The sequence below is a fragment of the Pelodiscus sinensis genome, chromosome 1 (genome assembly GCF_049634645.1).
Source record: "Pelodiscus sinensis isolate JC-2024 chromosome 1, ASM4963464v1, whole genome shotgun sequence".
Lineage (NCBI taxonomy): Eukaryota > Metazoa > Chordata > Testudines > Trionychidae > Pelodiscus > Pelodiscus sinensis.
Window position 1 is genome coordinate 114,477,734 of NC_134711.1, and position 22,935 is coordinate 114,500,668.

General features: G+C 43.8%; 1 protein-coding gene across 10 annotated transcripts in view; it reads left to right on the top strand.

Moving 5' to 3' along the window:
* PLEKHA5 (pleckstrin homology domain containing A5) overlaps nucleotides 1-22,935 on the top strand; it is a 241,995-nt gene that overhangs the window by 80,123 nt on the left and 138,937 nt on the right. Inside the window, exon 1 of one of the 10 annotated variants that reach the window (XM_075897781.1) lies at nucleotides 18,433-18,625. The exons of the other annotated variants lie outside the window; for them this stretch is intronic. Within the exon in view, the coding sequence (XP_075753896.1) occupies nucleotides 18,606-18,625 (20 nt within the window). The 5' untranslated portion in view covers nucleotides 18,433-18,605. Of the gene's footprint in view, nucleotides 1-18,432; nucleotides 18,626-22,935 lie in introns of those variants that run through there. 10 annotated transcript variants of the gene reach the window in all.

The window sequence follows — 22,935 nt, forward strand, 5'->3', positions numbered from 1 at the left end:
GTGGCAAGAGCATGTCCTCCTTTTATATTGAGTGGGAAAATGTACTCCTAAGCATCATTTTGACTCATGTATTCTTAAACTTCTGTTGAGTGAAATGATGTTTCTGGCTTGTTTTCTCTGAGATTTACCTATACATTTTCTTCTTTCTCCATATCTTGGGTTCTCAGGTCTGTTGTACTTAGATTATTGAATGTTAATTTTATTAAATGGTTTGTGCATTTTATCTGAGACCTTAGTTATGGGCTCGTGTAATAATTACCCTGTTCGGGACCAACCTCTGCTTCAGAATTTTTCATGAATGTGATGCTGTAGATTTGTAAGAATACATTGTCCATGAGGAGGTACTAAAATAATGTAATGTTTTAACAATATGTCAGTCTTTTTAGAATGCTTGTTGATATGGACTAGAAAAGGTCTGTACAGTCTCTGGATGCATTTTTTTCCAAAAACAAAAACCCCCTTTTCAAAGAAAAAACACCCCTCAAAACCTACCTCGCTCTTCCTAAAAAAACAGGTTTATGCTGGTTTTTGAAAGAGGAGGCTTAAAAAAAAAAAAAAAAAAGCATCCAGACTTTCACTTTTGAAAAAATGATCGGAAAAAGACATGCAAATTAGCACCGAATTTGCACATCTTTCGAAAAAAATGTACTCTAGACGTAGCCAAGGGTAATACCTAAAGGCCTGTATCCCGGTGTTGTGCACAGATGTCTTTAAATAGCCAGCAGTTGTGTGGAGTATAAAACAAAAAGCAAAACAGGAAATTTAGTTACATCTGTTAATATTTTTATGTGAATTATAAATTTGATGTATAAATTGGTGTAAGATTAAAGCTGACAGCCAGCTTTTAAGTGAAATCCTTTGGATAGTGAAGGCTCACTTTTTATAGAAGTAGATTTATAAATGGGAACATATATTACTAGCACAAATAGAGGTTATGTACAGGATGGAGTAAGGTTGACAGTTTTAAACCGAAGTTTATTTCTAAGAAACCTTTAAAAAAAGAGTAGTCCTCTAGCACTTTAGAGACTAACAAGCATATATTAGTCTCTGATATGCTACAGAACTACTTTTTTGTTTTTAAAGTTAGACTAACATGGCTACACTTGAGACTTCTAAGAGACCTTGTTAGCATTCTATTTCAAACCTTCCTGATAAGTTTTAAAAAAACTTGCTAGAATCTGATACTTACAGTGGGGGAATAAGTTGTGTTTGAGATTAGTCTTCTCTCATAGTCTGAGAGGATTTGTCACTATAATAATTTGTCACTAATAGGAGATGAATGTAATTCCTAATTTTTTCAAACAAAAAAGAAACCACTACTGGGTAATGAATCAGCTGTAGTATCACTAATACTTTTGATTCCATCAAAAATATGGTGAGAATAACAACCCTTTCTATAGGCAATTAGTGTAAATAAGGACAATCATTTGTATTTGTAAAGCAACCACATGCTCCATTATAACTGAGTTATTTCTACTCCTGGGGGAATTCTGCAGCAACCAATTCTGCACACGCTATTTTTAAATTTTGCCAAATTCAAAATAACACAACATAATCATGCCAGTTAAGTTATTTTAGTAATTTATTTCAAAGTGTCAGTAATATGTCTAAGAATACAGACAAAAAAAGATTGATAGGGGTTTTTTTTGGTAAATAAGATTCCTCACTAGGCATATTAATATAGAACTTTGTGAAGTTCGTTTAAATTACAATACGGAACTGTATTTCCTACACTTGTTGGAAGCAGTGCAAAGGCTTGGAGAAACCGGGTAACAGAGGAGATGAGGGACAAGGGAAGGAAGATTTTAGGGAGTTGGGAAGCCTCCTCCATGCAAGCTGATCCTGAGCCTCTTTCATTCCCTCAGGCATGTCTGCCTCTGAGCCCGGGCTTCATGCTGTCAACCCACTAGCTCTGGAGCCCATACCCCGGTCTGTCTCCCTTCCCACTAGCCATTGTGATCCCCAGTTTGACACCCCCACCACCAGCACTCCTGTGTGCCCCAGACTTGCCTAACCTGACTTATTGGGCAGGATGCTGAGAATTTTGTGGGGGAATTTTGTAGCACTGGACATAGACTTTTTTATTTTCCCACATAAAAAACATTTTGTCTAAGTGCTGCAGTTCTTTTGCCCACCAGAGGGTGCTGTGGCACCAGAACAGCTAGCATGAATGAAGCCTGCTGTTCTGGCATCAGAACTGCCTTTGGAGGGCAAAAGGGAAAACTGTAGCACTTAATCAAAATGTGCATATGGGAAAATAAAAAAATGGGGCACATGGGAGTATATTATTCTCCACCTTCCAGTCATGGAGCGCCTGGTGTGGATTGTTTTGAGCAATGTTCCCTTTAATCTTTCTATCCATGTACAAAATAACTTTTTATGTGCACAAAGGCATGTGTGAATGTGCACCACCTACAGAAATGAAAAACCTAGCTGCGGGGCACTCTGCTAATCATCTGGGCAGCATTTGAATCTCTCCCAAGTGGCTGCTGAAGTATACAGCTTATAGGGAATACTGATTTTGAGTCTTTCTTTATTAATGACCTGGATGGATTGCACCCTTAGCAAGTTTACAGATGACAGTAAACTGGGGGAGAGGTAGATACGTTGGAGAGCAGGGATAGGGTCCAGAATGACCTAGAGAGATTAGAGGATTGGGCCAAAAGAAATCTGATGAGGTTCAACAAGAAGTGTAGAGTCCTGCACTTGGGACGGAAGAATCCCAAGCATAGTTACAGGCTGGGGACCAACTGGCTAAGTAACAGTTCTGCAGAAAACGACCTGGGGATTACAGTGGATAAGAAGCTTGATATAAGTCAGTGTGTCCTTGTAGCCAAAAAGGCAAATGGAATATTACGTTGCATTAGGAGGAGCATTGCCAGCAGATCTAGAGAAGTGATTATTCTCCTTTATTCGGCACTGGTGAGGTCACATCTGGAATATTGCGTCCAGTTCTGGGGCCCCACTACAGGAAGGATGTGGATGCATTGAAGTGTGTCCAGCGGAGGGCAACCAAAATGATTAGGGGGCTGGAGCACATTACCTATGAAGAAATGCTGAGGGATATGGGCTTATTTAGTCTGCAGGAAAGGAGAGAGAGGGGATTTGATAGCAGCCTTCAACTTCCTGTAGGGAGGTTCCAAAGAGGATGGAGAGGCTGTTCTAGTAGTGACAAATGGCAGAAGAAGGTGCAAGGGTCTTAAGGTACAGTGGGGGAGGTTTAGGTTGGATATTAGTAAAAATTATTTCACTAGGAGGGTAGTGAACTACTGGAATGGGTTACCTAGGAAAGTGGTGGAATCTCCATCCCTAGAAGTTTTTAAATCTTGGCTTGATAAAGCCCTGATTGGGACGGTTTAGTTGGGATTGGTCCTGCTTTAGGCAGGGGGCTGGACTCGATGACCTCCTGAAGTCTCTTCCAGCTCTATGATTTTATGTTCATGCCAGTAGTAGACTGTTGAAGATTAATATTTCTATTAAGTGTTCCGAAAGAGGGCTGATGTTATGGTTTGGGAGAATTTGGGACTGTAGAAGTGTTGGTCATCTTGCAAAAAAGAGTGTGGCGAAAGCCAGGGTGTGATCTGCATGCGTCTTTGCTGACTGTTGGTGCCAGAGCAGTGAACCATGGCTGTATAGTATGGAAGGTACCCAGAGTTGCAAAGCAGATGGTGATAGTGTCTTTCTGGTCTGGATTAAGCCCTGAAGCACCACAGTCTGCCCCATTAGCCATTGTCTATATTTACATTGATTCACAGGTTTAATACAGACTTGGTGATTGTTCCCTTTGCATCTTGTGCCTTAAGAGACAATATAGAGCATGTGTATGAACTCTGGAGCAGAAAATAAGCATATAATAGCCATGCTCATACATATCAATAGTTTCCAGTATAAAAAAAATGTGAATCATTGAAGTCTGATCAATACTCAGTGAAAACAAACACTACGTTGAGAGTTCTCAAATGTACAGTAACATACTAAATGTCCTTTAAATGTAACTCAGGGTAATCCAATTAATTTACAAGAATATGATGCTCATTATAGCATCTGCCTAAACATGATTACTTGTAGGGTCAGAATTAATTCAGCTTATCATTAGATAGATATTTGATCAACTTAGTGCATTTCATTTTTGAATTTATAATAACATGCTCTAAATTGCATCTAACTTGCCAATCTGAGATATCAATGGAGGAAACCCATCATATCTTTTAAAAGGTACTTAAGTAGCTTCTAAATGATGTGTTCAGACTTTCTGTAGGCATTCTTGTTTGAAAAGTATAAGATGTTTGGGGTTTGTTTTTATTTTAAGGAAAACCTCTTAATTATCTAAGCATTATTAATGCAGTCTTGCTAATGAGAAGTTTGAGCCAAGAAGCTTAATTTTCATTTGTAAGTCAAAATTGATTTTTTGTTTAAATTTTATTTGTTAGCAGTTTATATCTTTCTCCCTAGAGAAGATAGTCTAAGAAATCTCAGGCTGTCATATCCTAAGCTCAGAAGGAAAAAGTATGCTTTTCAAAGAGTTCATTTTCTGCAACAGTTAACAGTCTATTCATCCCTGAGGCCCGATACTTCAGAAAGGCTTCTGATTTCTGTCTCAACAAAGCAAAGACCATATTTCTTTAGGATCTGTCATGCTGAGACTTCCAGAATAAGTGTTTTAGTGCCTTCTTCGGGATCACAAAGTTCTTTATAATATAAAGGTTATATAAATAGCCTATATTTATTGTAAGAACCAATTCAGTTACCTCTGGTGAAATGTGGCAGCTGTTGAACAGCACAGAAATGCAAGAGTTTAGGGCAGAAAACATAAATAGAAACTCCAGGGGGAGGTTACATAGGTAGTCATTGCCCTGGATGGAATTTAGCCAGAATTTCAAACTCCATCTTCTGAAAAACACCCCCACCAAACCGCTCTAGGGACATGGATTAATAAACAGTAGGGATGTAAACGACTAGTTACTCCCCCCACCCCCTACACTGCCTTGCTGCCTCTATCAGATAGAGAAGAAGGGGGTACTTAAAAGCAGCAGCGCTGCTGAGAGCCTGGGATCAGCTGAGAACTCCCCAGCTGACCCTGGGTTCAGTGCAGCACTGCTGTTTCGAAATGCTGTGTGGAGCCCAGGATCAGCTGAGAGTCAAGGGCCACTGACTAGTGTTTCCTCTAAGTTATGGGGCAGCACAGCTTCACAGTTGATTAATCAGCTCCGCCCAGTCAAAGGCTCAGGGCTCCTTTCAAGGAGTTGAGTGGGCAGGGCTGATTAATCACCTGTGAAGCTCTGCTGCCATGCTTAGAGGGAACGCTGCCACTCACCTAGGGATATAAGAGCTAAGCTTCTGCTTATCTGATAGTCAACTAGCGATGGAACTAGTTGCTTCCCCCTCACTTGCTGCCTCTATCAGAGAGCCGGTTCCCCCCAGCACCATCTCTGGAGGGGCCAGGAGAGGTAGAGGCACAGTGGAAACAGTGTAAGTAGGGACTGAAGCAGCCTCTGCTTGCCACGATTCTGCTTTTGAAATGTACAAGAGCCCCAGTGGGGCTCTTGTACATTTCAAAAGCAGAAGCCCTGCAGGGAGCCTGGGAGCAGTGCAAAGCTCCCCTGCTGGCCCCACCTCCCTGTGGTGCTTCCTTTTGAAACGTACAAGAGCCTTGCTGGGTGCAGGGTCTCTGGGGGGGGGGAGGGAGGACGGGTTCAGGGCCTGAGTGACACTTAGTCCCCGTCCCCCTCCCCCTCAGTGTCTGTAACAAGGTTTATTAAACAGATGCAAGTCACTACCATGTAGCAGCCAACCAGCCACTGCTCTGCACGGGTCAAGGAATAAATTAGCAGCCCAAAAGCTAAGTGTGGAATGGAGGCTGTGCCTTTCCAGGAGTGCAGGGAATCTGGCTGGCAGTCGTGCTTCTTGTAGCTCTCCAAGCTAGCCAGGATCCAGCCTGCCAACGTCAGGAAGAAGGTGCTCAGGCCAATGATGGATTCTAGCATTCCTGCGGGTGGGTGCGAGTACACAGCACATGCAAGAGCACAAGGCAGGGGAGAAGTAGTGTGCAGAGCAGCGGGGACACAGCCATGGCAGCAGCAGCAGGTCCTTCATGGACAAAATGGCTGTCGGTCTGCTTTTGCTCTCCCTCTTCCCCCGCTCTCAGACTCTCTGTCTCAGGCGTAGCTTCCAGCTGCTATGTTGGCTAGATTCCAGCCAGTGAAGCAGCAGGAAATGCCTGCAGGCAGCACACCTGTGCGCTGCTTTGTTCCTCCATCTGGGGGAGGGGAGGGGAGAGGAGCGAGCGTGCGCACATGCGCACACCTGAGCTGTTTGTAGCGCCGGTTACTTCCCTAATTGTACAGTGAGACTTGGGCTTTCTCCACCCCCCTGCCTGTTTCCCTGCAGGAAGCCAGCTCTGGGTCCAATCTTCCGGGGGGCACAAGGCTTTCCATTGCAGAGGGAGTAAGGAGAGGTGAGCTCAAGTCGCAAGCCATATTTGACTCCTAAGTGAGCCATATATATAGCTTGCGAGCCATAGGTTGCTGACCCTTGCTTTAGAGGCTAACCAAAAAAACATAGATAGTATCATGAGCTTTTGTGAGCACAACCCACTTCTTCAGATGACAAATATGAAGCAAGAGGTCTAGGGGTATACATATATAGCAGAAAAAGAGGAGAGATAGGGAGGAAAAAAATGTCAGTGTCTGCGCTAAATGAGACTAATAGAGAGGGCTGTAAGTGCCCGACACTTAGCTTTTGATGTCATGAGGGTGTTGAACATAATGGCCCATCCAAGACATGGGTGAATGTGTCAATTTGCATATGAAGGCCAGTTCAGCATACTCTCGTTGGTTTTTTTAAATGGTTTTGTAATAGTATAGTCATTTGTAGGTTAGTCAGTGAGTTTCCAGGCAAGTTAAAATGTACCCTAACAGGTTTCCGTGTTACTGATTTTATGTCCATTAATCCTTTGTCATAGAAACTGTCCAGTTTGGCCAGTATACATGGCAGATGTGCATTGCTGGCTCTTGATATCATATTTCAACGGTTCCCAACCACTGGTCTGCCACGGCAGCTTGTAGGAGCTCAAGCCAGCTCTGCTTCCGCAGCAGGAGAAGGCAGAGCAGGAGGTGTCTGGCCCCTCTCCAAGCGCAGGGAGAAGGGAGTGCATGTGCTACCAACGACTGCTCCCCCTGCCTGCATGGACACTTTTGCCGCTGGCGGCAGGAGGTGGCAGAGCAGTAGGTTTCCGGTATAAAGTGGTGGAAATGTGGCCATCATTTAATAGTCCTGCATTGTTGAAGTGGATCTCTCGTGTGGATTGGTCCAGACTGAGGTTTATGATGGGTTGGAAGTTGTTGAAATCCCTGTGGAATTCTTCAAGGGTCTCCTTCCTATGGGTCCATATGATGAAATGTCATCCCTGTAGCATAAGTAGAGTAAAGGTGGTATGGGGTGAGAGCTGAGGAAACATTCGAGGGTCAGCCATAAAGATGTTGGCATATTGTGGGGCCATGTGGGTGCCCATAGCTGAGCCTTGAAGATATACATTGTCCCAAAATTTGAAATAGTTGTGGGCAACGACAAAATCACAAAGCTCAATCACCAGGTTTGTAGTGGCATCGTCAGGATAGTGTTCCTGACAGCCAGTAATCTGTCACTGTGTAGAATTTTGCTGGTGGCCAGGATGGTGTTTTCCGGAAGATTACTGATGTTCTGTTGTTTCCTCAGGAACTCAGTGGTGTCTCAAAGATAGCTAGGAGTGCTGGTAGCATAGGGTCTGAGGAGAGAGTTAACACAACTAGATAAATACTCCTACTGTAAGGGTGCGTCTAGACTGGCAAGATTTTGCGAAAAAGCAGCTGCTTTTGCACAAAAGCTTGCCAGCTGTCTACACTGGTCGCTTGAATTTGCGCAAGAGCACTGACTTTGTAATTTACAAAATCAGTGCTTCTTGCGCAAATACTTTTACGCTCCCGCTTGGGAAAAAGCCCTCTTGCACAAGAATACTTGCGCAAGAGGGCCAGTGTAGACAGGGAAGAACTGTTTTAAAATGGCTATTGGGGCTTTCTTGTGCGAAATTGCGTTTAGACTGGCCACGGATGCTTTTGCGCAAAAGCAAATCTTTTGCGCAAAGGCACTTGCCAATCTAGACGCGCTTTTGCGGAAACACTTTTAACGGAAAAACTTTTCCGTTAAAAGTATTTCCGCAAAATCATGCCAGTCTAGACGCAGCCTATGTGTGCTAATGCATGAGATAATAGGACATGGGGGATTTCCAAGTTTGTGGATCTTGGGTAGCAAATAGAAAACTTCTGGTTGGGGATTTGAGGTTATGTTTGTATAGATTTGGTCCCAAGCTGTAGCAGTGAGTTTCATGAGCAGATGGTCTAGGTTTGTGGGGGTTTTTTGTATTCTTTAGTGGGATCAGAAGAAAGAAGCCTGTAGAATCTGGTGTTTGTGAATTGTCTAGCAGCCTCCTGTTCATAATCTGTTTTGTTCATGATGACGACAATACCCCCTTTGTCAGCCTCTTTGATTATAATGTTAGAGTTGTTTTTGAGGCTGTGTATAGCGATATGTTCTGCATGGCTGAGACAAATTGTCACATAATGTTGTTTAACATTGTCAGCCCATTGCCATTTGCAGAAGCATTTGATGTAGAAGTCAAGACTCTTGTTACAACCATCAGCAGAGGTCCACATAGAGGCCGCCTTCTTGTTGGGTTGCCAGGGGGGATCCTAGTGACAGTGCGTTGTTCAGCAGTGTGTTGGAAATATTCCTTTAGATGGAGGTGGCGAAAACAGGCTTCCAGATGACCACAACACTGAATCATATTTGTAGGGGTTGTGGGGCAGAAAGAGAGTCCCTGAGATAGGACCAATTCTTCTGCTGGGCTAAGAGGGTGGTTGGATAGGCTGACAATATGTGAGTACAGGCAGTCCCTGAGTTACGTGGATCCGACTTACGTCGGATCCGCAGTTACGAACGGGGCCATTCCTCTCCCTGGTCTCCAGCAGACCAGGGAGAGGAAGCAAAGCTGCAGAACACGTGAGCAGCAGACAGGGCTGTCCGCTGCCCACGCGCTCCGAGGCTTGGCTCTGCTTTGCCCCCCCCCCCCCCCGTCCCCCTGGTCTGCAGACCAGGGGGACGGGGGGGGGGGGGGGGAAGCAGAGCCAAGCCGCGGAGCGCCCGGCCAGCTGACAGCCCAGACGCGTCTGGGCTCTCAGCTGATCGCGCTCTCCGCGGCTTGGCTCTGCTTTGCTCTGCTTCCCCCCCCGTCCCCCTGGTCTGCAGACCGGGGGGGGGGGGGGGGGGGCAAAGCAGAGCCAAGCCGCAGAGTGCGCGATCAGCTGACAGCCCAGAAGCGTCTGGGCTGTCAGCTGGCCGGGCGTTCCGCGGCTTGGCTCTGCTTTGCCCCGTCCCCCTGGTCTGCAGACGGGGGGGGGGGGGGGGGCAAAGCAGAGCCAAGCCGCGGAGCGTGCGGTCAGCTGTCAGCTGGCCGCGTCCTCCGCGGCTTGCCTCTGCTTTGCCCCCCCCATCCCCCTGGTCTGCAGACCAGGGGGGTGGGGGGGCAAAGCAGAGCCAAGCCGCGGAGGACGCGGCCAGCTGACAGCCCAGACGCGTCTGGGCTGTCCGCTGCCCGCGTGTTCCGCCGCTTTGCTCCCCGTCCCCCTGGTCTGCAGACCAGGGGGACGGGGAGCAAAGCAGAGCAAAGCCACGGAGCCCGCGGGAAGCAGGACAGCCACGGCACGTCTGGGCTGTCCCGCTGCCCCCGTGCTCCGTGGCTTTGCTCCGGACACCTGTGGTACAGCAGCTGGGGCGCTGCCAGTTGGTCCCGTAGCACCGCTCTGGGCGCTACTGGACCAACCGGGCAGCACCCCAGCTGTTCTGCCCCAGGCATCCTGATTCAGCCACTGCTGGTCAGATTCAGCAGCGGCTAAATCAGGACGCCTGGGGCAGAGCAGCTTGGGTGCTGCTGGGTTGGTCCAGTAGCGCCGAGGAGCGGTGCTACTGGACCAACCCAGCAGCACCCCAGCTGCTCTGCCCCAGGCGTCCCCAAGTCAGCCGCTGCTGAAACTGACCAGTGGCTGACTATAGGAAGCCCCTGCCCCGGGCTTCCTGGAATCAGCCGCTGATCAGTTTCAACAGCAGCTGACTTGGGGATGCCTGGGGTTCTTAAGTTGAATCTGTATGTAAGTCAGAACTGGCGTCCAGATTCAGCCGCTGTTGAAACTGATCAGTTTCAGCAGCGGCTGAATCTGGACGCCAGTTCCGACTTACATACAGATTCAACTTAAGAACAAACCTACAGTCCCTATCTTGTACGTAACCCGGGGACTGCCTGTAGAGGGTCCCAGAGTTGAAATATCCTGAGGCTTCTAGTAATTTAGGTAATTCACTGTCATTTTTCTTGTGTAGGGAATGAAGTGAGCATTGTAGGTGGCATTGTTTGGTGGGGTTTTTTGGGTCCAGCCAAAAGGAAGTTTATGTGGAAGCTAGGTTTTTTATGAGAATCTCGAGTGCTGAGAACTCCTCTTTGATTTTATTCTGTTTTTGTTGTATAGTATGCCAATTAGGTGGCTCTTCAGTTTCTTTGAGTGTGTGCCAGAGAGATGTTGTGTAATAGAATAGTCATGTAATAGCATGAAATCTTAGCAGTTACACGACTATTCGATAGTCCCCGGGACTGCCCCACTTCCTGCCAACCCAGGCTGCTGTCCCTGTATCAAAGGCAGCAGCGCGGGTTATCAGGCAGAGATGGCTGCAAGGGGAGACCAGTTTAAAAACCAGCTCCCCTTGCCGTTTGGTTGCCTGCCGCCCTATGTCCGTTTCCCCTGCTCTTCCCGCCCCCCCCCCCCCTTGCTGCTAGAGGCAGCAGCGTGAGGGAGAAGGGAGACAGGTGGCACCATGGAGCTGGTGCTGGGGGGAATCAGTTTTTAAGCCAGCTCCCCCCAGCACCTGCTCCTGCCTCCCTCCTCCCTGTCTCTGTAGGAAGCAGCAAGGGGTGGACAAGTAGATCGGTAGAGAAAGTCAGCTCCCTGCATGTATCCGCTTCAGCCTGCTCCACTCACTCTTCGCACTGCTGCTTCTCTATCAGAGGCAGCAGCACAGGGCTAGAGGTTGGGAAGGTGGATCATTTACATGTGGGAGCTGGCTTTTAACAGCTCCTCACAGGCACTGGCCTAGGCTTATCAGTTAATCAATCATACAGTCGACTACACTTTGACATCCCTAGTATGGCATAATCTGTTCTTGTAGTCTGTGGGGTATGTAGACTGTAGTGGGTTTTTCACCATAAATTCACTAGGGATTATGTTCATCTGTTTGCCCTTGGATAGGAACATGAAATCTGTTTGGATCTTTGGGAGTTTCCTTGTGCAGTCGATGGATTTGCACTCCATACGGCTGAATTCAGTGTCTTGCATGTTTAAAAGTCTCAGAGGGGTAGCCCTATTAATTATGTGCTGGAGGAGTTTAACGATTAATGGGCACAAATCAGATATTCAAAATGGTAACACACAAAGCCTGTTGGGGAACATTTTAACTCGCCTGGACACAGTTTTTTCACTCTCAAACGGCCAAAAGAATTTCAAGTAAAGGTGAATCTGGCCATTGTCTTTCACTGCCTTTTTGTTGTTTAGCTTGCTTGTGGAGGAGGAAATTTTACCTTCAGAACTGGTATTGACTTTGTGCTACTGGGCACATCTGTTAATTCACTTTAATCTTCTGTTGTGACAGTTTCAAATGTAAATATACTGATGATTCTCTTGTAGTTAAGTTTAATTCTTCTAGATTACTATTAGCCTTGATGAGTTGAGCAGCTGTCAGGTTCCCAGGCCCTTTTGAAGATTGAGCTCAGTAATCTTTAGCTTGTTAATTTTTGATGACAGCCCTTTAGTTGTATTTCTAAATAATGAATTAGTCACATCAAGTTAAACAATGTATCATGAGTGTCACAAATATAAACAAGAAAAGAAGAATGTTAAATGCACAGTATAGTGATTTTTGGCAATCCCTTTAGGCATAGCAAACCACTGGTGATTTTTGCATTATATTGCCTGATGTAAACCTAGTAAATATTGTTAACTTAAAGCAAAGATTGGAATTATTTTATCTGAAAAAAAAACCCCACACTTGAACTCGTTTGGCTCAGCCCATTGTTTCAAACCATCCTTCTGAAGCCTCTGTCAAAGGCACTGTTCGAGAATGCCAAACAAGGTGGACTAATGGTTTGCTTATTTTCAGCATTTCCTGTGTCTGAATCTGAAAATTCACAAGATAAGCACTTTGGTCTTTGAATTATTGATGGTCAGTTTTTAAAACAGAAATTTAAAATAGGTGTTTCCAAGCTTTACTACTTATGGTGGCAACATTATTACAAGTTTACCTCATGTGAACCTCCTATTTCGAGATAGTAGATCAGCTTTATATCTGGTTTTAGTAGTATGTTAAACAAAAAAAAATGCATTTCATGTAATGTACCAATTTTTGATTCATTTGGTAGAAGGCTAGGTGTTGGATAAAACTGGGCTGCTTTTCTGAGAGGCAGAATCAAACTAGAAGATTTTCCCTCTGTTGCTCTGGTGTCTGTCTTCATTTAAATCACTGCTCTGGGGTTGGGCAGGGGATGAGGGGTACAGTATACAGGTTTTCCAGGGGAGAGAGGACTATCCTAGCCTTCTCTCACTGCAGCAGTTTGGGACCAGATGAGAAGTGCCTCTCCAAGGCTACTGCTACTCCAGTGGGCACAGTCAGGGGAGGGGTATATGTATCTTGGTTGGGACAGGTCCAGGTTCGTCTGCTCTTGCATCCCCAAGCCACAGTGAGGAATGAGCAAACGGTGCTCTTTCCCTTTCTCTCTGATGAAGAGGAATAGCCAGCAATGTCCCTGCACAGCATATTGAATTTGGTTGTCCTAGCTTTTACTCTTTAGAAGGAGCTCTTGAACAGATGGACAGACACCCATGCAAAGACAGAAAGGCTCTTTCAAATATATAGTAGACTAGCTGATGTACCCTACATGACTTGGGCCCTTCAGGGTAGGGGGCTGACATTGTGAGGGTTCAGAATTCATAGCAGGGCCTTGGAGATATAAAGGGGCGGGGAAGGGGTGTGTGCAAGGGGGAGAGCTGGGGAGTGAGAAAGGGCTTGCCTGTGCCAGATCAGATGTTCCTCTCTGAGCCTTTTCTCTCCCTAGCTGCCAGGGGTATTTTTCTCCACCAGCCTCCCTCCCCTCAACACTGCGGCTAAGGGCCAGGAGGAGGGGAAAAGGTTTGGGACAGGGGCCTGCTTACTTGGTGTGCTAGCAGACAAAATAGCAGAGATCCAGCCCTGCTGGCCACTTCCTTGGTGGTATGGCTGCCCCTAGTGGACGCTGCAGAGTGGCTCTCTACTGTGGGCTCGCTGTCCCCAGTAGCCACTCTCATATCACATCACTCCAAACAGCAACCCCTCCCTTTGCATCTTATGGGAAATAGTCCTTTTCCTGGCACTTCTGCTTGCCCTGGTACAACCAAACCCTGAACTTGATTCAAATTAGGAAACGAGGAAGGTGCCAACCAAATTTGGTGGTCCTAGTTTTTACTGTTTGAGTTCTTGAACAGACTCAGACAGATGCACTCTAAAATAAATATAGATAAATGAGAGCTTTTTTGAAAAGGAGTTAGTCATTAGTGACTCCTCAGACCAATACTTTAGAAGCAGCAGTGAAGCATGCATAATTATCTTTGCATGAAGTATGCTATAAGCATTTTTCCACCACTTGGGGGAGCAGAAGCCTGTGATGGAAATGTAATGGATGCACTTTTGTCTCCTGCCTCTCAATTGTCCTTGGTGCTGGGCAGCAGGAGACTGTGGAGGCTTTGCTATTCACATCTGTTTGAAAACCTATTTTGTGGTGAAATGAAACTCTTAGAAAATCAATTAAATTTCATGATTGCTTCTTGAAAAGACAGCTACAGTCCATATTTCTGGTTGAGTTAAAAGTTATGAAGGATGCTTTAGAAAAGGAAGGAAGGAAAATAGCTCATGTTTTGTATTAATCTGAACGGTAGATCATGGCTGCTTGAGTCTTAAGTAGGAACCTTTAAAAAATAAAACAAAACTACTTCTGTTTCCTACTCAACATCTGTAGTTGATGTCAAGATATTTTTTGTGTGACTGGCAGAGTTAGATTTACCATCAGTGCTGAGCAGTCTTTCAGTTTCTCCATTTGTCTTGTGTTGAATGTAAATGCAGCAGGTAATATAAAAAATGAATGGCTAGCTAGTTACTGATTTGGCTGCAGAGATTTGAAAGTCCCCTCTTCCAGTCTTAGTACTGGTCTCATTTGTTTTGAAGTGGATCTTCAGCCTTTGTGCTTCTTCTGTGCAGAACACTACCAGGGATTAGACTTCTCCTTTAGAAGGGTCCACAGTTTGCTCACTTATCTTCAGACTTCTTGAAATTTATTTGTTCTCTACATTCAGTTTCTTTAAGCTCTTAGATATTCTGTTAACTGGGCATTTTTGGTGGAGGGAGTGGTGCGTGCCCTAATGAGGAGACTCATTTTTTGTTTCTCTGCCCTGTGGATGACTGTGCTGTCTCCAGTAGTATGGGAGTACTAGTTTACAGCAGATGGATAGAACATTTTTAAAAACTTCTTTCACTTTATATTTCTGTTCTTACCAGTTGCTTTGTAAGTGGGGGGTGGGAGAAGGGAGAGGAGTCTCTTTTTTGCAACAGGACCTTGCGGTATTCACATCTTCCCAGAGCAAGAAGACCATAGGTCAGACAGGGAGCATACCAAAAATCATATTGCAGCAAAAGTTTGAGGGTTAGCCGTGTTAGTCTGTAAATGAAAAAAGACTTAAACAATGAGTAGTCCTGAAGCACCTTGGGGACTAACAAAAATGTAGATGGTATCATGAGCTTTCATGGGCACAATCCTATTCTGATGAATGGAGTTAAGGGTTGCAAAATAAATAGCAGAGAGAGGCAGGGAAGGGCGAGGCGAAAAATGGGAAAAAAATTGTCAGTGTCCATGCTCACTGAAGCTGAAGTGGGTTCTAAGTATTCTTAAGTACCTGGTCTTGGCTTTTTATGTCATTAGGATGTGGAATGTAGCAGGTAATCCATGTAAGGTCTTTGTTTAAACCTCTATTGCAGGTATCAAACTTGTAAATGAAATTAAGTTCTGCAGCTTTCCTTTCCAGCTGGCTTTTGAAATTGGCTTGTAATAATATGGCAACTTTGAGATCCATTAATGAGTTCCCAGGGAAAGTTAAAATGTTTCCCAACAGGTTTCTGATTGTTACCTTTTCAAATATTTGATTTGTGCCCATTAATCCTTTGTCGTGGAGACTGTCCAGTTTAGCCAATATACATGGTAGGGAGTCATTACTGTCACTTGATGGCATAGAGCACATTTGGTGGATATGCAGTAATATGAGCCTGTGAAGTGGTAGTTTGTAGTTGGGTCCTGTGGTGATGTTGCTAATATATATGTGCGGACAGAGTTGGTATTGAAGTTGATTGCAGGGGTGGGTTCCTGGATGAGTATGATGGAGTGCTTTATGGTTGCTGAAAATAATTTGTTTGAGTTTAGGGGGTAGGATGTTAAATATTAGTTAACTGAATAGTCAAGTAACCTCATGAATGCTTATTATAATCCCCGGAGGCAGGACCAGCGCTCCAGCCTCACTCCCGAGGAGCCCCTTGCTGCTCTGTGCTGCTGCCTCTATATCAGAGGCAGCAGCATGGTGTGCCAGGCAGGAGTTGGTTTGCAAGGGGAGCTGTTTTCAAAACCAGCTCCCATGGCAGACTGGCTGCTTGTCACCCTGTGCTGGTGCCTCTGAATAAGAGGCAGCAGTGTGGGGTGGCAGCAGCTCCTGTCTAAGGGGGGACTGAGTTGGGCTGCCTGCCTGGTTCCTAATACACTTTAAATCAGTGTTTAAGCTGTATTCCGTGGCACATTGGTGTGCTGCAAGGCAGTTGGAGGTGTGCCGCAGAGAACAGCAGAATTCAAAATGGCCACCCATTTGGCCACCCAAAAGGGGCAGGCCACTTTTTTTTCGCTCAATAACTTCCCCTGACCCTTCCCTCCCCCCCCCCCCTCCCCCCAAATAAAACATCCTTGGTGTTCCTCATAAAAAAAAATTGTTTGGTGTTCCTCGGTCTTAAAAAGTTTAAGAAACAGTGCTTCAAATGAAGAGCCCCAGCAGGGGCAGTTCCCAGACCTGTTGCAAGCCACTGCTGAGCAGGGCTGCTGGCTAGCCTGCTAAAAAATTTACTGGCAAGGGGTGGGGGAGGGAAATGCATGTAGTCTATAGCATTAACCTATAAGTTTTGGCTTATTGGTTTATCGACTACACTATTACATCCCTAGTTAATGGGATTGTCTCTTGGCAAGGATTAGCAGTGGCATAGCGAGGAGGGGCAGTTGCCCTTGGGCGCCATGCTGGGGGGAGGGCGTCAATTTAGCTGCCAAAAGTTATGTTGTTAACTTGTTTATGATTATTTCCTATTTTGTATATATTCCAATAATATATATTCCAAGGTTTCAGGGAAACCTTCAAAAAGTAAATAGGACGATAGTTATGGAACATAACTCATTAAGCATCTGCCAGGCTGTGCTGCCATGCAGCTTAAGGGGAATCTTGATACATGAGGCCTAAGATATATTTAAAGCACACAAGCCTGCTGCATGAGGTTACTATATTTGTAAACTCTTCAATAGTAGGTAAAAGGGTATTAAGATGGCCAACTTTGTCCTTCAGAAGTGTAAATAACCAAGAGTCTTTTTAGTGGAGCTCATTTCTTAAAAGTAATAGCAGCAACATGAACAAAAACCCCACATGTGCATTTTTCTCATGGGTGTGTATATATAAGGCAACTTGCATGGACTTTTTCACAAAATACTACATGATAGATGTAGGTATTAAAGTGGATCCTATATATCAGTAGCTCTTGCGTGCAAAATGTTATGCTTTTCTATAGTTGCTCATTGCTCTTTGTCCTGAGGAGTTTTATCTCCATGCTGATGCTCATAGAATTTCTTTGACAGACCTATATGCATGCTTGACTGAAGAATAGAATAAGTATTTTATATTATGTGGAAATGTTTTCTTTCTGTTATCCTTCTGGAATCAGCAGAGCAAGATCTTCACAATCCATTGGAAGAACTGAGATTGATGGTTCTAAGGTATGGTAGTTAGGTTTTGGCATTAATCATTAACTGTTGCATTACATTTTTATTATATAGAGCTAATGGTTAGGCTAAAGTTTGCTTCAGCTTTGGAAGCTAGCTTGGCAAGTTTTTCAGACACAAGAAGCTAGTCCTGATCAGTAGCTGAATATCTTGACATAAAGGAGAGCTTCTTCTTTTTAAGTAACCCGAACTTGAGCCAGTAGGAATTGAATCCACTGAAGCTATAGAATAAAGGGCTTTTTTTCTTTCAAATTCTGCACCTAGTAACATGGGTGGTGGTGGCAACAGAGAACAGTTCACTCCTTTGTTTTTTTCTGCCGCTAGAAAGAAATAAAATCATAATAGTTAGAGATAAAAGATGCACTACATTAATCTATTCTCCACCCATGGTAAATTATCATCCATATTTAATTTATTAAAAAAAACAAAAACGCCAATCATGCATTGTCAGTTCCTTCTGAAACGAGGCCTAGAATTCTTATCAAACTTGATTATGGAGAAAATTATAACATAGGCCTCACATGCCTCACTTCTATTCTTGTGGAGGTTTAAGTTAACTTGAAAATGGTTGCCATATTACCTGAACATGTAAAAGTTTTCAAGCGTGTTTCAGGTAAAGGGTCTTTCTGTTTATCCAAGACAAGTCTCTAAAGAGAGAGGGGAAACTGAATGGGCATAGTCTGTATAATGTTGACCACTTGAGTAGAGCAGATGTCAGTGTTAATATGTGAGCAATAGTTTATTATAATTGATATTGGAAATTGTTGAATCTCTCTAGCTCTTCAAAAATGAGATTTCTTTAAAGAAAAGTCTGAGGTGTTAGTCCATTTTCAGAATTTATTGCCCCATTATGTGAGGAAAAGAACATGAATCACTGCTTATTGCAATATGGAAAATATAGTTACTGTAGTACTGAGTTTCTTCCTTTGCATCCTAGGGACAGGATGAAATAATTTCAGAATGAGTCAGTATTTTGTGAGCAATTCAAACTGCATATAGAAAACCAGTCTCGTGAACTAAAAGATTTGCTGTTTGTATAAAACAATTTTGACAGTTTTAAAAACTAATTGGATTTCAGTATTCTGCCTCTGCAAGCTGTAATCTTTAAAATATATGTTCTTAGTTTCAGTTTTTGTTGAAAATAGCTTTTATTGCTCAATACCTCTTGTTTCATAATGCTTATTAGTAACGATTTCTTATTGGAGAGAACAGATTTAGTGATTTGAGCTGCAGTAACGCTAGAGAAACAGTGTGACATCACTCTGGTATCAGTTTTCTAGTGAGACTAAACCCTGAGAGCTAGAGGATGCTTTTTCTTAGTGTCAGGTCTGAACAGTGCTCTTTGGGGAGTAGCTTCAGAGACAAAAGGGCTGTGCCTCACATCTTTTCGAATGTTGTTTTTGTTGTTTGTGTGTTAAGCTTTTGGTAGAGAATGAATATCCCTGAAGACTGGTGAGTAATTCTTGTTTTTGTATACATTTCAGTAGCTTCAAATTGTAAGTGATGGGTTTTTTTGCTTTCTTGGGAGAAAAGCAAGTTTGCTTTGTAATATTAGATTGATATAATGAATTTAATATACTGTAGAGGGTGTATAATGCTTTACCTTAGAAATTAAAATTTGAGAACTCAGTTTGAACTTGAAACAATAATAACTACTTCTTTCAGATTGCTCTTGGCAAGTGTATAGAGCTTGAATGTTAGCATTGTTAAACACAACTTCAATATTGCATTTTTACCTCTACTATACTTTTTTTATGAACTGCTACTGGAGGAAACTTGCATACTTTATGTAAAGTGTGTTAAGTTACTACTACTACTACTACCAAAATTTAAATGTAAAATATAAAGCTGCAACCACCCAGAGTGCTATAGTCTGTGGCTTCAGCATTTTCATAGATAGCAGTAATTATGCATTGTATATTCTGTTTAGTTCTATAGTTCATTGTGCATTTTCAAGTATTTTTAAAATTAGTGTGTAACAATAGGAATATCTCAAAGTAGGTATTCCAAGCGCATCACAGAGTATAGGTAATGCTAGGATCTGTCCATATCACAAATAATTACTTATGTTGAAGTAGGAGTGACAGATATACAGAACTGAAGAAGAAAAACTCATCCATTCTCAATGAAGCTACAAAAATAGAGACAGCAAAGATATTTTTAAACCGTATAATCTGAGCTGTAAAACCTGCTCTAAAGTATACCGTGTATTGTACGGCAAACTCTGCATGTCTATTTTCAGCTTTTCAGGCATGAGATGTCTGAAGTATATAACAGATTCCTGTGTCATAAAAACTCATTTTTCTTATTTCAAAGGTAATATAGGATATCTTGCATTCATTTTCTGAGTACTAGACAAGACCAATGAGGGGAAGCCTATTGGTAGCTTGCTATCAACACTTACATTCCAAAAACTCTCAAGCAGATCCAAATTTTAGGAAAATTATTTAAAAAATCTGTTAAGTGTTCTTTTTTTGACAGTCTGGAAATTCTGCTGATACATGTATAAATACATAAAGAAGCATATTTTGTGGGAAAAAATCTGCATATTTATCACAATAGGGATATCAAGTCTTGGTGGAACAATAAGCCTAAACTCTTCTGAGTAATTAAATTAATCTTTATTTGCTGGAAGCCAATATCTAAGTTCAGAATCAAATACATATGCTCTGATTAGTTCTGTGTGTTAGCTAGGTGAATGTAATAGTCTTAGCTTTCAGAAACTGGCACACTGTATCACTTCATGTGTGCCATCATTGACTTACTGTTTCAGAAATAATATTTTGTGATCCCGAATTGTTATAAAATTAATATTGTGTTAGTGTTTGTTGTTTGACTGCATGCTATTGTAGTAACAATATTTTTTTGTTCTGGTTTTCACTTACGGTGAATTTTCAGGCAGAGCTAAACATAATTTATCGAAGAAAATACACACTGATACAAATATGTTCATTTTTGTTAAGTTATCTTGAATGAATTTAAATGTTTCTCCTGCATGTTTCTTGTATCCGTTTCTTTTTAATTTGGTAATCCACTGAATTATTCTAGTACTGATTGGTCTCAACCCAGTAAATCCTATACATAGTTCCATATTAGAGGTGCTGCTTAAATATAGAAGATAAAAAGGTGTGTGTGAAATTTAGTATCAGTTTGGTGTCGATATCAAGTTTTGTATAAAGTGGTAAGAGAATAGCAAATTATTATTTTAATTTTAATCATTGAGGGACCACAAGGTCGATTTTCGTATAAATCAAATGAAAAAACAGAGCAGTGTTCCCATTGCTAAGCTGACTGGATATCACCACACTGGATGTGTGATTCCTGGCACCCTTTTATATTTTACATGTATGTTGCTTATGATACTTCCATTTATAAGATCATAGAGAAGGAATTCCTCTTAAATTTATTATAAATTGGTTGCAATGATTTTTAGTTTTTAAAAAAAAATGATTAGAGAAGGCTTTCTTAAGCAGTTAAGTAGGACTAATTGCATGGCACGGGTACTAAAGTGACACTTAAGGTTTCGTCTAACCTGGAAAGTGAGAGTTTTGGGTTTGGTTTGGGTTTTGGGTTTGGTTTTGAGTCCTAGTCAGCACATTGGGATTTAATGATCTAGTGATTTTATTTCTTCCACCTACTAATGGCCTTTTTCAGAAATAAAAAGGATACTATCTATTCTGAAAAGCAACTGCTAAACTATTTAATAAATCTGAGTGATGCTTTTAAATAATCTTTAGAAATCTAACTTGATTAAAACACCCTGATATTTTATCACTGCTGGAATTGTTGCTGGGAATGTTAAGTACTTCACTTGACAAATGTCTTAAAGTATTTCTAGTAATTTTATGTGTTTTAATTGAACATGTTCTGCAGCATGACTCTTCCATGAGGAATGTGTTTTATTTTTTGTTGAAATTAATATTGCAATAAAATAATTTGTTCCCTCTTGAAATGATGCGCTTCATGAACACAGTGTAGTGCAGGGATCGGAAACCTTTTTTGGTTCATAGGGGCCACTGACCCACAGAAAAATCTGCCACGCACAAGTGAAAAGCAAAAACCAAATCCTCACTGACCCTGGCCCCCAAGGAAGGAGGAGTAAAAAACCCTCACAGATGTGCCCCCCAACTGAGAAGCAGCTGAACCCCCATACTCTGAGTTGGAGAGAAGGGAGGAGGGATCTGGGAGGGAGGGGGGTGCAGGAGCAGGGTAAAGGTGCAGGTGGCTCTGCATGATGCTTCAGAGAAGCACTCCCTGCAAGCACTGTTCCCTTTGACTGGGATTTCTGACCAAGGAGAGTGCTGAGGGGCAGTGCCTGGAGGGAGCGTTTCCTTGAAGTGTGCAGGTCTGCATCCTTCTCTGGCCAGGCAGAACCAGCAGGCCACACTGGTCCTGTGAAGTTTAGGGTTCTCCCTTTCCCCCCCAAGGTTGCCAGGTGTCTGGTTTTCAGGCCCTCTGTCCTGTTAAAAAAAAAAAAATCCAGAAAATACCGGACATACAATGTCTGGTATTTCCTGGTTTTCCGGCTGGGCGCTGGACGGAAGCCTGAGGGGGGAGTGACTGGAAGCCCTGGTTGCCTGTGAGGAGGAGGAGAAGCAGCCCTGACCATACTCCTGCGCGCTGGTCAAGTGCGTGGTGTAGCCGCAGCCGGACTGACTCACGCAGGACGGGTGCGCCCTCAGATCTGCACAGCCCAGGTCAGTCCTGCTCCCCTGCCCCTTCCGCCAGTTCTGCGTCCTGTTAGCAGGTTCCTGCTCTGGATCTTCCCCGGAGCCCCTCTGCACCTCCCACCAGCCCTACTTCCGGCGACCAGTCCTCTCCTCTCCTGAGCTCCCCCCGGCCAGCTCTGACCTTGCCGGCTGCCCCCCAATTTCCCGCAGCCAGCTCTGTTCCAGCTCCGTTCCGGCCGATCCCCCACTGACCAGCCCTGATTCCCGTCGGCCAGCCCTGTTGCCCCCACCCCCCGTTAGCTCTGTTTCCCGGGCCCCCCCTTCTCCGTTCTTCCTGGCCAGCACCACTCCCCTCCCCTCCCCTCCCAGCTGGTCCTTCTTCCCCTTCCCCCATGAAGCGTGTCCGGTGTTTTTTTTTTTTAATAACTACCTGGTAACCCTAGCAGTGATCCTATCCCTATGATTACCACAGAGATTTAAACTGAGAAGCAACTTGCCTTGATTTCTCCCCCTCCCCCGGTTCCTAACATCCCCAGCCCTCCGACCCCAGCCCCCATGCTTACCTGGTTCTGCAAGGCTGCCGGCACAAAATGGTCTTGGAGTCTTTTTGCTCGACAACTTTGGTCCGCCCCGCCCCTTTTTTCCTTCCATCAGAATTTTTCCTTGGTTTTTTTTTTGGGGGGGGGAGGGGGAGCGGTGTTCGGTATTTTTATTTCAACCATCTGGCAACCCTTCTGGCAACCCTACTCTTCCCCCTCCCCCCCCCGTGGGAAAACTGGTGCTGGTGCTTCAACTATGGTGCCCACAGCATAGTTGGAGCACCCTGGCTTACCCTGCTGCGTAGCGGTGGAGCGGGGAGAGACGAGACAGTGGTTTCTTAGCCTCACAGGCCAGATCCAGGCTGTAGGTTGCCTATCCCTGCTGTAGAGTGTAGAAGCATGATGGAACTTGTAGATAATCAGAGAGAGATGTGAATGCTTGATGGGATTTTTTGGGGGTGATTATTTCCTTTCTTGCATATTGAAACAGGTTTCATTTGTAGCCGTATTCATGAGAATTAACTTTGTGCACACACAAGCAGATTTAAATTAT